Here is a 14,994-nt window from a genome sequence, read left to right as displayed (position 1 = left end):
AGAATCCTTGGATTGTTCTCGTAGAGTAGGTTTCTCAGCTAGATTTGGATGCTCCTCTTCCTCCTCAGGGAGCTCAGTTATGAGAGGAGTGGAAGGAGTGGGTAGGGTAGTTCCTGAATGTAGGTGAATATCACCTAAACACAACATATGCAGGGTACAAATTTGGATCAATAGAATAAACCTGTTGTTGTTGTGGTTTATTATTTGGATTAGGTGTGGGTTGAGCTAGAAAATGAGTAGGTCTAGGTGTACTAGTATTAGGATTAGGAGGAGGCGCGATAGCTTGTTGCTGAGGCTGCGAAGGTGGATGCATGTAACCAGTTGCCTGGTTTGACCATTGTTGTCCACCCCTCCATTGGGATGTTTGTTGCCAATTCCCCTAGGGCTGCTATCAATTCCCCTGAGAAGGTGGCCATTGAGGTGGATCATTTTGGTAATTAGGCCAAGTATTCTGAGGTTTATTCCAAGACTATGGTGGATACCCCCCAAAATTGGATGGATATTGGTGTTGCCACTGTTTATTAGATGCATAAGAATTCACGTAAGGTGCACTAAAAGATAATGGATCAGGTGGCATACTTTGTCTTGGAGCACATGGTCTTCTTTTTACAACATAGAAAACTTGTCCTTCATCTCCCTCGATCAACTTGAACTCAGGTGGAATTTGCTTGCTATCAACATTGGCTACCATTTTATATTCGCAATCTTTCTTCTTCTGCCGACAATGAGGGCAGTATTTTGCCAACATTGCTTTTGCCTCCTCTTGTTTCCTCTTTTCTTTTAGGGTAACCAACTGAGTGGCCATATCATTTATGATATCTTGCTTAAAATTTATAATAAAATTAGTGATTTCTACCCTTGAGACCCCATTAGCAGAGATTTTCCCATTTGGTAACCTCTTCCTTTCTTGACAGCTACTCAGGAATAGTTCCAACATATCTTCTTAATGTCATCCCAAGGAACTTGAGTAATGTCTCCTCCTCCTATTAGATCTAGGGTGTCAATACAACTATAACTGATTCCCCTGAGGAAAAACAACTTTTAAGATTCTTGGTTAAGAGTATGGTATGAGGATTTCCTCAGGTACAACAAGAACCTTTAAATGTAATCCTCCAAATTTTCATCTTCCCTCTACTGCATCCTAAAGATGTCATCTCCCCTCATATTACCACTTCTACAATAGTCATTTTACTTCTCAATAAATTTTGTTTGCATGTTATCACAACTATTGATATAATCTCTCCGTAAGCTCATAAACCATCTTAAGGCCCCTTCCTTCAAAGTAGCAGGAAACAACTTAAGCCTATGAGCATCAGTGGTATAATAATAGCTTCTATAGAGGATGTCAAATTCAAACAGAAAGGTATCTGGGTCCTTTGTTACAAGCCCATAAAACTTAGGGAGGGCCGAAGTAGGTATATTCTTGAGATTATTATTATTATCATGTTGGTCAGTGATGGTGAATTCAAAAGTGGGTTGATTAGGCTGATTTTGTGCAACAACAACCATTCTTGTTTGGGAAAGTATCAAGGCAAATGGGTTATCAAGAGGTTCTTGGTCACCTGGATCTTTTGGATTATTGAAGTTGGCAAATATTTCAGCCAAAGGATTTATCTATTTGTCTTCTTCTTTGGGTTGATTGTAGGCTTCCTCAAAATGGTTGTCAGGATAAGGGTCGTTAGGAAGAAATCTCCCTAAAGCATCTCTTCTTCTATGCATACAGTATCAACTCAGTATCAGCCAATTCCACACAAAGAATTTGTGAAAGAATTATGGGCATAACTTATTCAAATGAGAGAATACTCTAAGAGCAACTTGCGGAAGTATTTGAACAAAAATATACTAAAAATGACCCTAAAGAACTTCCTAGTTTGACACCATCCTCGACAATGGTGCCAAAAATGTCAGCCTCCTTTAATGGTTTAATAACTAAGCCCTTAAAACTATAACTTAGAGATTACACATCTATACTAAGTAGCTATTAGATTCATTATGGAGGTTCATTTAACTTATAAAACTAGGGACGTGAACTTGAAATGGGGCAGCATTGTATGTGCACTAAGACTCTGTTATGGCCATCATGACTTAAGCAAAGAACAATATTGGAATTGAAATGTTATAAATAACTAATGAAGGAAAATGAGCTTAAATTAACAACAAATATGAACATGCAAATCTTAAACTAACACAAGCTACATGGATGAAATTCCAAACAAACAGATAGGAAACTACTCTATCGCTTTGGCTGCAGGAACAAACATAGAGCAGAGTTCTATGGCTGCAAGAACAATCAATTGTTGGAACAATACTAACTACTAAATGAAGAATAACTACTAAGCTAACTAAATGGAGTTCTCACCAAGTGGGCACCCTTGAGTGAGACTTCTAAGGTTAACACAAGTGCTGAAAACTCATAACATCATTTTATTCATCAAAACAGAAGTACACAAGATATGGCAGCATGCTTTTGGACTATATTTCAAAGCTGATTGTGTACTTACAATATCAAAATATTCAACCTCCTACAAGAGATCATTTGAACATTATTTATAGAAGAAAAACTACCAAGTATCCTAACTAATTGGGCAACCAAATCCACAACATAAGGAGGGCGCCATTTATTGAAAGCATACAAAGAGGAAAGGAAAGCTCATACATGCACTTAGCCAAGTCAGATAGGACTTCCTCAATGGAGATATAGCACAACATGCCCCTAAATAGACTCAACTAATTGTACATGATTAATTAAGAAGGTAGTTGCAACATTAAGTAGAGAAAGCTCCTCTACGTTGGTTACTCCTTGATCTCTTCAACAACTGGCCAGCTGGTAAGAGTCCTGCTCCTTGTTGCAAGCTTCATCATAACACCACTTTCTTAGTACAGACCTACAAAACATGTTAGCACATACAAACAACCACATTTCCCAAATCATCTTGAAACAACATTCTTTTCAACACATGCACATTTAATAGATAATTACATAGCATATGCATTAGTATCATGGATTGTTTCAAGGTTACACTTAAGCCCAAAAGGTAATAGTTTCTAAGGAAACAACATAGTAAATAGTGACATAAAAATATCAGTCTAAAGTATCATCACGAACAACATAATAAATCCTTAGAAAACAGGACTATAAACTTGTCTCATCAAATGCGACTCATGCAGGAGGAGGTTTTTGCCCCTAAAATTCCTAAATTCAAAGTCCCAAGTTTCAGATAGGGGAGAACTCATAAGCCTTGTAATGAGCCTCCTAGGTTGGAAATCCCAAGTTTCAAGGGAGCCATGACTGTTGTTTTACAAGAGCCTTCCCCTCCACAACCTCAACCTAGACCTATGCTTGATGTTATCTACCTTTTTAAGGGCATACCTATTGTATGGAGGGTAGATGGTTGTCATCCTCATTACGAGGAGGGGGTTCATTTGGCTACTGGCGAGTCTTTACATGCTCCAAAGGAGGAAGAGGTAAAGATGTTGTAGGAAGATATTAAGGATGATCAGTTGCAGTAGTCCATTGGATAGGAGGAGTGTGAAGCTAATGCTGCATAGGACTCAACCCTCTCATTTGACTGTCTTCCTTTCTTCATTGATCTTGAGTAAAGGGACATGTCTACACTTCCCCTAGTGGTAGTTCTGGAGCAACAAGCTAATGTTGAAGAGGCCACAAAGGGTAATAGTTTTGTTGCAGACGACAACATGGAGGACATATCATGCCACGAAGCCGAGGTTATTGCACTTTGTTGCCAAGAATAAGAAACAAAAACAAAGAGGTAATCTGAATATTTAAGATCTTTTTATTCAGTGCCTCATGAATTTGAAGTTTGTGCTAATGAGTCAGATATTAACACATGTGATTATGATGTATGCTGGTTCTCCCCTATCCCTGAATGTTTTGATGTTGAATATGAGGCCTTCTTTCAAGGAGAAGATTTTACTTTTGACATTAGGGACAATGTGCTTGAGCTTGAATGTTTCACTTGGAACTAGCATATCACTAATGGTGATGTTGAACATGTTGGTCATGCATACAGTCTTTTGGTTGCTCAATTTGACAGTATACTTGAGCTTCAAAGCTTTCAGTTTGATGTGCTTGAGGAGCATCCTTGTGCAAGTCAAGATAGAGGTATGGTACAATTTTCATCACCATTTGAGTTTGAGGCCTTTTCTTTTGGTTTCAAATCATTCTCGAAGGAGGATAGATGTGATAACAATGACTCTCCCTTTTGTGTAGAGTGTTCTTTCTCTTTTGTAAAGGTTAGTTCTGATATTGGCCTCTCCCTTGAGAATTTTCCCTTTGCTGTTGAATGTGCGTTTGATGCACCTACATGTGCCTCAAAGGCCTATCTTATATGGCTCCCTTATGGTAGCAAAGTAGATGGTGAAGTGTTATTTCACCATATGAGCGGTGTGCATGATCTAATGCATGCATACAAGTGACAACTATTGTAGTTAGGTGGTGATTGCAACCATGGTATGAGGGAGATCAACTCCTTCATAAGGTTTATCTTTGTCAGAGGCAAAGGCATCAATTGCCTCTTAATTGTAATAATGTAAATAATTAGATTAGATTTCTTATTTTCCAAGAAGTGCACGAGCACATGCTATTCCTCCCTAGAATAGCAAAAATTTGATCTTTTGCAGGTTACAAAAGAAGGTTTTCTTTCTTGTTGTAGTCTTCACTCTACGACAAATGGATTTTCTAAGGCTACTGATCTTATGCCAAGCAGGCTTGCCACCCCTCTGAGTTGCCATAAATGTTGACATTTTCTATGTCAACCTTAGCCATGCAAATAATTGATATGAGATAACCTAATGGCTAAACCCTATATATTTTCCTAAGGCCTAAAACCCTAAACCCTTAAGGCATTTTTCACCTTAGAATTTTTTGGCCTTATTCTATTTGTTCATTGATCGGCTCAGGCGGTCTTGTCACTTAAATTAATTGGTTGAACCTCTTTTTGTTCATCTTGAAACTGGCCTCGTTCTATTTGCTATTGGCGGGGAAGATTGTTACATAATCTATCAGATCATATGGTTCGCAGCGGTCAAGGTTAACTGCTACTTGACCCTGCGATGTTGCGATGGACCGTTGGCAGTTATCGAGAGATGTTAGATCGTGTTAGATACTTGATCAGTCCTAAAGACACTGAGAGGGGGGGGGGGGTGAATTAGTGTCTAATCGGTAGATAAAAGATTTAAACTTGTTTGCAACTTTAGAACCCAAATTAATATATCGGTAAACAAGTAATAATGCAATAAAGAGAAACAAAATTATAACCATCAATACACACCATAACACATATATTTTTGGCAAGGAAACTCATTAGGGGAAAAACCTCAGTGGGATTTGTGAGCCATGATATTTACTCACTGGCCAATATGAATAAATATTACTTATACAATAGGGGCCTGTACATGCAGGAAGGCCAACAACCTAGAGCTCACTGCTCAACAACAAAAATGGAGTCCCACTGACTACAAAATTGGATGATTAAATCCAATGACAATGTACTGCTCAAAATGGCATCTGCAATGCTGGATTCAGTATCGGTTTAAGCTCTATTAGATACCTCTGCCATAAACCTTGCTTCGCTCTGCTATGCTCTTATTCGCTCATAAAATAATTACATCATAATGCATATACAGTTATTTGCTCTTATATATTGCTTGAATTTATTACCTAATTACATATCCTTACTTACAAAATGACCTACAAGATCTCATACATATATGAGTCTTTACAATACATCATGTCAGCTATACAAATAATATTACAATACAAAACAATATAATTTCCATGTCGGCTAGGAGTGCCGGTAAGATCTCCTGTTAGTGTAGACTGGACGTCGGTGTGAATAATCTTTGTTGTGCCTGTCGGTGCCGGTATATGATGTTTGTTGCCGGTGTAACCTGTGAACCATGTTACCAGTTGGTTGCCATCAATGACAACATCAACTATTCTTATCTGAGTGTATAATGCCAACAATCTCTCCCTTTAGCATCGATGACAACACTCATGAGAAAAATCCAAAAACTGATATCCAAAAATGAAGTCCAAAAATAAGAGTTCTCCCCCTGAGCAAATGACCCCTTCTATACATTTTTCTCCCACACTACTACTCCCCCTTTGACATCAATGACAAAGGATGTCAAAAAGAATCAAAGAGTTCAAAATTTACCTCAAAGCTTGTAATCGGTTATGTACAATCTGAAAGATATCCACTAAAATCAGATTAAGACTTTGCATGAATTTAGTGCTGTCAGAAATAATGATTTCAGTTTGTCTGATCATCCCGGTTAGATAACGCATCTGTTGCTTCGGTGATCTTTCTCCTTGAATGGTTGCTTTAGACAACTCAATCTGCTATGTTGGAAGGTTGTCCAATCCAGGACCAAGTTTATTTTTCAGCTCCCGGGCCTTGATTCTTATCCTTGCTTTTTCCTTTTCTAAATTTTCAATATTTTCTTCAAAAACTGCCATTTCTTGATCCAAAATTGAATTAAGTTCTGAAGAACCTATCATGTTATCTGCTATATCATCGATCTCTTTTTGTGTTTTCCTTATCTCCTCATCAATATCCTCTGTTAGGTGGTGAGGCTTGCATGCTTCCTTGTACAATTCTTTATATTCCAAAATAGTGGAATTAAGTGTCGGTAATAAAGAATCAATATGCTTTGTACAATCCTTAATAGTCTTATCAAAGAATTCACCTTTCTCCTTATTCACTCTTTCCTTAACAGTCTCTTCGATAATTTTATCTACAGTTAGAATATTTGAAGCAATGAATTTGGACAATGTGTCCAATTTACCTAAAGATCTAGAAATATGATCTATCTTACAATCCGGTGCAATCAATTTCAAAATAGGTAAGGTATCATCAAATCTTCGGACCCTAAAATTTCTATGTAACAATGTATGTATGCCCTAGGGTCTTTAGCAAACATGACTCCCTTCGAGATTCTAGAAAATGCACCAATAGAGTCATCCAGTTTTGCTATCTTAGGAATGATCTTGAAAATGGGTCTAGGTCGTTTTATGTTCTCCACAATGGTAGGGTTTGATACGAATTCTGTAACAAAAGATGAAGATGCCATTGTGAAAGATAAATACCTTTTAACTGAGAAATCCTTGAATGCTTTGAAAAGACCTTTGTTGCTTCACCTTTAGAATGCCTTTGCTCAATTTCACTCTCTTCGAATGCTTGGATGCTTGGTGAATTGAAATGAGAAGTTACAATGCCTTTATAACCAAAAATTAACTTATAACTACAATAAATTTATCAAAGCACTTCAAGACAACTTGGTTATTTGATTCTTTTTGACATCCTTTGTCATTGATGTCAAAGGGCGAGTAGTAGTGTGGGAGAAAAATGTACAGAAGGGATCATTTGCTCAGGGGGAGAACTCTTATTTTTGGACTTCATTTTTGGATATCAATTTTTGGATTTTTCTCATGAGTGTTGTCATCAATGCCAAAGGGGGAGATTGTTGGCATTATACACTCAGATGTTAATAGTTGATGTTGTCATTGATGGCAACCAACTGGTAACATGGTTCACAGGTTACATCGGCAACAAACATCATCTACCAGCACTGGCAGACACAACAAAGATTATTCACACCGACATCCAGTCTACAACGACAGAAGATCTTACCGGCACTCCTAACCAACATGGAAATTATATTGTTTTGTATTGTAATATTATTTGTATAGCCGACATGATGTATTCTAAAGACTCATATATGTATGAGATCTTGTAGGTCATTTTGTAAGTAAGGATATGTAATTAGGTAATGAATGCAAGCGATATATAAGAGCGAATAACTGTATATGCATTATGATGTAATTATTTTATGAGCGAATAAGAGCAGAGCAGAGCGAAGTAAGGTTTATGACAGAGGTATCTGACAGAGCTTAAACCGGTACCGAATCCAGCATTGTAGATGCTATTTTGAGTAGTACATTGTCATTGGATTTAATCATCCAATTTTGTAGTCAGTGGGACTCCATTTTTGTTGTTGAGCAGTGAGCTCTAGGTTGTTGGCCTTCCTGCATGTGTAGGCCCCTATTGTATAAGTAATATTTACTCATATTGGCCAGTGAGTAAATATTGTGGGTCGCAAATCCCACCGAGGTTTTTCCCCTACCGGGTTTCCTCGCCAAAAATATCTGTGTTATGGTGTGTATTGCTGGTTATACTTCTGTTTCTCTTTATTGCATTATTACTTATTTACCAGTATATTAATTTGGGTTCTAAAGTTGCAAACAAGTTTAAATATTTTATATACCGGTTAGACACTGATTCACCCCCCCTCTCAGTGTCTTTAGGACTGATCAAGTATCTAACAAATTGTGGGTTCGTGATGGTTAAGGTAAACCATTGATTAGCCTTGCGTTGTTGTGATGGACCTGTTGCGGTTACCTTTGGTTATTAGCCGCATCATCGCAAGCGGTAAGGAACTGTGCTATTTCATGTTGCAATGAGTTTGTAATTGTTGTCAGATGCCGATGTCATCATAGGTTCACGATGGTTAAGGTAAATCATTGGTTCCCCCTGCGATGTTGCGATGGACCGTTAGAGGTTAAATAAACGTTAGGTTGCATATTCATGACTTCCTTGTAACCGTTTTGGGATTTCCTGCGATCCTACTAGATCTTGCCACATGTCTAGTCTGGTTAGTGTTTGATGGGCCCAGTCAGATGGTGGGGCTGATAGATTTTCATGGACAAATGATGCCCGTCCAATTTCACTTAAGGGCGAGATCGACAATTGTGTTTTTTTTTATCATTAAGGATTTTTCTAAGGGCTTTTTGGGGCGCTCTCAGCCATTCATCCATGCACGAGGGGAGGATCCAGCGACCAAGACTCAAACTTGGAGTGATCATTGGAATTGAAGCAAATGCTTGGGGCGGTTGCCGACTTGATGGTCAAAAATTAGTTTTTGACCTCGTTGGTGACCCAAATCGGTTTCAATCTTACTCCAACCACTTCTAGATGTTGAAAGATGATTGCCATTACTCTGCGGTGGTTTTGTAGACATTTCCCAGGGTCGCCCATGCGTATTTATGGCGCACAAAAGACTATTTGGGCTAACAGAGACAACAAACGCCATCCTATGCAGAGCCTCCTTGATTTTTCTGGAGATTGTTGTTCTTTCCTAGTTTTGCAGGACACTTTTAGACACAAAACAATCAGATTTGATCTGATTTCTTTTCCTTTGCAACCTAACCCTAGTCGGTTAGGGTTTTGAACCCAATGTTATATCTAAGTTATGCTTGATCTATAAAGGCAATTTTTGTACCATATTCTAAGGGTTCTTCTCCCTTCAATTCTGATATATAATTTATTCTCTTCTATATTTGTAATTGTTGCCTTACCTTTGCATCGATAAAATCTTCTGGTTTACCTCCTTTCTTTGATTCAAATTCTTTGTGTGCATTATCATGCCTTGTATTTGAATGTGTTCTTTTTCTATTTCTAGATCATATGATTGTATTAATATCTCATGGATGTTTTGTGAATCTATCTTTTCCTTTCAACATCTTTTGAATCCTAATCTTCATTTGTGTCTTTGGGAATTGATTAAGGTAGAAATCTATGTATTTTGGGAGGATTCTTATTGATGTCTTGTTTAGTCATAGGCAGGGCAAGAATAACTTTGATCTTGGTGCATCACCTTCTTTCGTTTCAACATTCCTTCTCCCTTTTCTTTTGCAAGTGGTTAGAGTAGGCTTTTCCAGTGTTGGGTTTGGTCCAACACAACACCCTGATTGGAAAGGAAGTTGACCTTCTCCAGAGATTCAACCTCACATGCACAAGGTCCCACACTTGGAGGATGATTCCATATTTCACAAGGTTGTTGAGCATTAGTGTTCAATAATGGTACAAACTTTTGTGACAACAAGGACTTTCTATGGGATAAATAAAAGAAATGGGTTGACGACGTTGAGGTGATATAGAAGGGCAACAAGGAAGGAACATTTGACCCGAGTGATTATTGAGTGAACAACCCCTTGAAACCGGTGAAAAAAGAATGAAGATTTGGTTTTGGTCATCTTTGTTGTTTTTGGTTTTATAGCAAATAGAAAACTTGATGAAGGGTGTTTTTGTTTTGATTATAGGTGGTGTTTTGCAGTTAGGGTTTATTCTGAAAATGAAATTCAAATTTTTTTATAATGTAGATTTGTAAAATGTTGTATGTCGGGTGGATATGAAAGTGAATGTATGGGCAAGCAATGACTAAGGATTTGTAGTATGGTGACTATTTTTTTTTGTTTTTGTTTTGTATATCAGATGTATGAGGTAGTAGTAATGGTAATAGTGAGCTAGTGGGTTAGGGTTAGACTCTAAAGTATATTGATGTTTATGATGTAAGCTTTACTTTATTTTAATTAAAATAATATTATTTTTGGTAAAAAAAAAAAAACCTAATTTTTTTTTAATTTCTTCTCAAACTCAATTTGAAATGCTTCCTTAGTTATTATAAGGTTTTAAAATTAATTAAAATCATTTGAGTCATGAAATCAAATAAAAGTTTTTAATGATGTCCATAAGATCAAGGAGTCTACGAGATCCCATAATTGAATTATATTGAAACCAACAAGAAAACCAACCATGATTAGCATGGTAGTTGGACCCTCACACTTGATTGCAAGCCCTCTTTAAAATCTTTCTTAGTTGTTTAGATACGTGTTAATTGAACTCTAATTTTAGCTCGTGGTTTAAGAAGGCATAATAAAAAAGAGCAAATGTCTATCCAATCCCATAATACACTTTTGTTCGTATTTACTAATTAATTCAAAAAAATAAAAAATCATTATATTCTAATTTTCAATTATTAAAAAAGAGAGCCTAACATCATTTCAGGGCAAACTCTAGAAAACAACAAGACTTGGCACTTATAAGATGTAAGAACAAATTTACCAAAATCATTATATTCTGATTTTCAATTTCTAAAAAAGGAGAGCCGGGCTTCGGCCCTAGCTCACCCGGTCGTGGATCGCAACTTAAGGCATGGGTATGCTCCCCATGGTCTTGAGTTCGAGTCCCCGGCTGTGTTAACTCTGTGTGTGTTGCTACCTTGTGAGTGGGTTGTACACACTGGGGGATTAGTCTTGCTTCGGCAAGGACACCTCCAGATTCCACGATAGTGAATATAAAAAAAAAAAAGGAGAGCCTAAAAACCATTATATTCTAATTTTTAACTATTAAAAAAGAGAGCCTAATATGAAGCAGCATCATTTTATCAAACATAAGAAGACAGCTTGACACCTCAACACTAATAGAAAATGTGACCATAAAAAAAAGTATGAATATGATTTAGTCTAAATCAGTTTTAAGTTGGCTAAAAGCATAATTTGTCATTTATTAGCCGGCAACGGCATGCCTGTAAAGTTCGTTAAACTAGTTGTTTAGGCTTTATCAACTTTTAAACCTGGTATAATTTCTCCAAGTATGCAGGCTCCACCACAACGAGACGATGTTTTATGTGTACTTTTGATTCCAACGGGCAAATTTCATGTCATTTGCATTAAAAAAGCCCGCTTAGAGCCGCTCTTATCGACTTAAACTAGAGGAGGTAGAAATCACACGCCAACTATCAAATTACAAGATATTTACTTATCTATCAACCCCTTCCAATTTCAGAGAGGGTTTGAATTGATTATTCGTAGAGCACATCAATGGCTTCTTTATCGTCAATAAGATGCGGTCGATTAAGCACGGTTACTGCTGCAATTGCGATTAAACGCCTCACCCATAGAAAGTCGTCTAGACTTTTCACTAATGCCTTTGAATGCACCCTCATATCGTACTCTCCTGGTAAGAATTATCTCAGTTTTTAAATTATATTCAATGAAGCATTGTTCTCTATCTCATTCCTTATTTATTTAGCTTTGATAGCATACTAGAAGTTTCAATTGTCGTCAATTCGTTTGCATAAATTTTTATGCTGGAAACAAGGATAGATGTAAATGAAAATTCTAAGTTTCATTGGTTTTTTTTTGGTTTGGTAATCTTTGGGGAGATATTGGGGTGCTTTTATTAAATTTTAAAGATGTGACGATTGGTGTTATTGCATCTAGGTCTCAGTAATGTTCCTCATTATCATCAGGCCAATACCTTACAGCTTGGTTCCTCGTGGGTTACCGTTTCTCTTGTTATTCCATCGTTAATCCTATGCGTCTCTTGAGTAGATAGACAGATGAAGAGAGAGCTGGAATTATATGGCCACTGTTTATTGTTTTTTTTTTTTCTGAAATCTTGTGACTGAACATCTTCCCTCCAATTTTTTTTTGGTCTTTTCTAGTTTTAGGTTTTATGTCTAGATTTTTCTTCCGGAATTTTAGGGGCGATGACAAATAAGCTGTAATAAGCAGCCTGATAGAAAATTTAGAGAGCTAATTGTATGAGACCTCAGTATTGTACATTTCTTCATGATTGTATTTAAAATAAAATTTAATGCTTAATCTATTTTTAACTACGTGGGTTCTTTAGTCTATTATTAACATTAATTACCTTTTTAAATTCTAAGAGTAGGTTGCTTGTAGAAATATAAGGAAGAGGGTTAAGGAAGCGTATTCTTTTTGATGGCTTAGGTTGTGTGTGTACTACTTTGGTTTTAGCTTGGCTGGATCAAGGATTGGAATCAGTAATATGCATCAGGATACTGATGCTATGTTTCATGATACCATCGTTTATAGTCCCTTCCTCTCTAGCATGGTTGTATCCATATGGCTGCAGTCCCATCCTTAGGCTGTGGAGGTTTTCTTTGTGGCCTTGGTCCCGTTCCTGCACTTTCTATATTTTGCCACCTATAATATATCTTGATATTTGGACTGGGTGGTGCTGTAGGAACCTTTGGGGACTTGGTGCACAAGGTGCCCATATGATCAGGTCTTAGTATCTGTGTGAGTGTGTGAATGCAGCTAGGTAATGGAGTTAAAAGAAATTTTCAGGCTTATGACTTCTACTGTGTTGTTGGCTGTGTTTTATTGTTGTCCTTTTTGAATGCATACTTGTCTAGTTAAAAGTAGCTATATGACTGTTTTTGACAGTGTGGATGTGCAAGGGAAAAGATAAGGATCAAAGCTATTAAAGCAATCCTTGAGAATGGAAATACAAAATTTCAAATTTCATGGATTCATTTGTGTACAGTAATGTCCTAGGCTTACAAATGAGGGAAGTGAAGATTGAATTCAAATTGTTTTTTGTTCAAAAGATAGGTGATCAATGATGTAATCTCCCCTTCATAGGCATAAGTGCTATTCAGGGACTCTTAACCTATTTTTATACCCGTAAGCTATTTTGGAGTAAAAAGGGAATAATTAATTAATAAAATTAAGTTGTCTCCATTAGGACGACTTCTATTTAATTAATTTAAAAAAAATAAAATTAAATGAACTATTAAATGGATAAAGTGACTTTTCGGAGTTCCAAAATATAAATTTTAAATCAATAGTCACTTGGTAGGAAGTTGAATATCATTTTATTATTTTGGGGAAAAGTGCATGAAAGGAGGAGTTGGAAAAGAGAAAGGCATTCTTAGCATTTCCATTTTTACAAAACCTTAGCTTAGAGAAGAGAGCAATTGTTCATCTTCAGCCTAGGATGGAAACCCTGCAACAAAATTGGTTTCAAGGATGTAAACCCTCCTAGCCAATCTACAGGTGGATTCATCTAGGATTCACAAGTGCACATATTGTTTGGAGATTGAGGGGACTGTTGAACAAAGTATCTTATCCTCTCTTGAACAAAGTTACTCAAATGCTAAAGATTAGCTTAAGAATCACTTGAGACAACTCCAAGGTTCATAAATGTCTGGTCATGGCGTGTGGATAAGCTCAATGGTTTGATGTGGTTATGCTGGAATCACAAAGGGACTTGCGTTGAATTGTTGAATGCTTGAATCGCTGGAACTTAGATCCTAACTACTTGCTTGGAGAATAAAAAGAGCAAAAGACATGGGGGTTTAGGGAGTCTAAGTTACTCCTAAGAATGTAAGAGAAGAGTGAATGATTCGTTGGAATCCTACTGGGCAAGGTCTCACCATCAAACCGAACAGTCTGACACAAGCTCAACGCAATCTTCTAAGGTGCAATTCAAAGATTTTTAAATCATTATCATCAAACATTGATTCCCATTCAAGTTAACGCATAAACAATGGATGTATAACAATTGAAGTTAAGCTTATACAATTCCAGTTGACCACGCAAGGCGCACTTACAATCAACAAGAGGCTAGTGGTATGGACTAAATGGATTCCACACAAATGCATTCAACAATTTCCTCCATTCAATCTAACAATATGAAAGCAAATGAGACGTAGAAACCATGGGACTTGTTGAAATAATAGATTTCACCATAACTTCAATGAAAAGAGTATCTTCATTTATAAGTCTTAACAACAATTCCTCCTTCTCCTAATCTAAATTCTAACTATTATTGACTTCCTATTTTCTATCTTTCTCCTATTCACTAATTCTCTGCTACTAACTAATCTATTCACTATTATTAACCTTTACAAATGAAGAGCTTGAGCTTTATATAGAGAGCTCATTACAATGAGTGGCCAGGATTGAACCCCATCAATGGCCAAGATTTTACAGTGAAACAAACTTCATTCTGGCCAATGAAATAATTACAATGCTTGGACACATGTCATTTCTGGAATGTTTGACCAATAGATAGTGGGGCTAGGTGCATTAGAGTTTGTGCCCCCATGGACGAGTTGGGTTCATTGAATCAAGACATGCTGATGTAGGACTTCCTTTGATTAGTGGAGAAGTGACTGGGACGCCACCTCAATTTGCACTTGTACTTGGTAGGTCATCATGAAGGAATGTTGAGCGATATCTCTTGATACTCAACATTAGTCACTTGCTCAAAGTTTGGTGTGATGATGATCAAGTTTGACGTTCTACTCTTGCTTGCCTATCTTGCCTTGAGTTGATTGCATGACTTCTCCTTTTTGTGAAATCTTTTGAATATCTTG

General features: G+C 36.9%; 1 protein-coding gene across 2 annotated transcripts in view; it reads left to right on the top strand.

Annotated features, from left to right (window-relative positions):
* Positions 1 to 11,496: 11,496 nt before the first annotated feature.
* The window catches only part of LOC131034293 (uncharacterized protein At5g50100, chloroplastic), a 300,132-nt gene continuing 296,634 nt past the window's right edge, over positions 11,497 to 14,994 (top strand). Inside the window, exon 1 of one of the 2 annotated variants that reach the window (XM_057965759.2) lies at positions 11,497 to 11,822. In XM_057965759.2, coding sequence (XP_057821742.2) covers positions 11,684 to 11,822 — 139 coding nt within the window. In that variant the 5' untranslated portion in view covers positions 11,497 to 11,683. The remainder of the gene's footprint in view (positions 11,823 to 14,994) is intronic. The other variant, XM_057965758.2, reaches the window with a different exon arrangement.

Source organism: Cryptomeria japonica, chromosome 10 (genome assembly GCF_030272615.1).
Source record: "Cryptomeria japonica chromosome 10, Sugi_1.0, whole genome shotgun sequence".
In the NCBI taxonomy this organism is placed as follows: Eukaryota; Viridiplantae; Streptophyta; class Pinopsida; order Cupressales; family Cupressaceae; genus Cryptomeria; species Cryptomeria japonica.
This window is presented reverse-complemented; position numbering and strand designations above follow the sequence as displayed.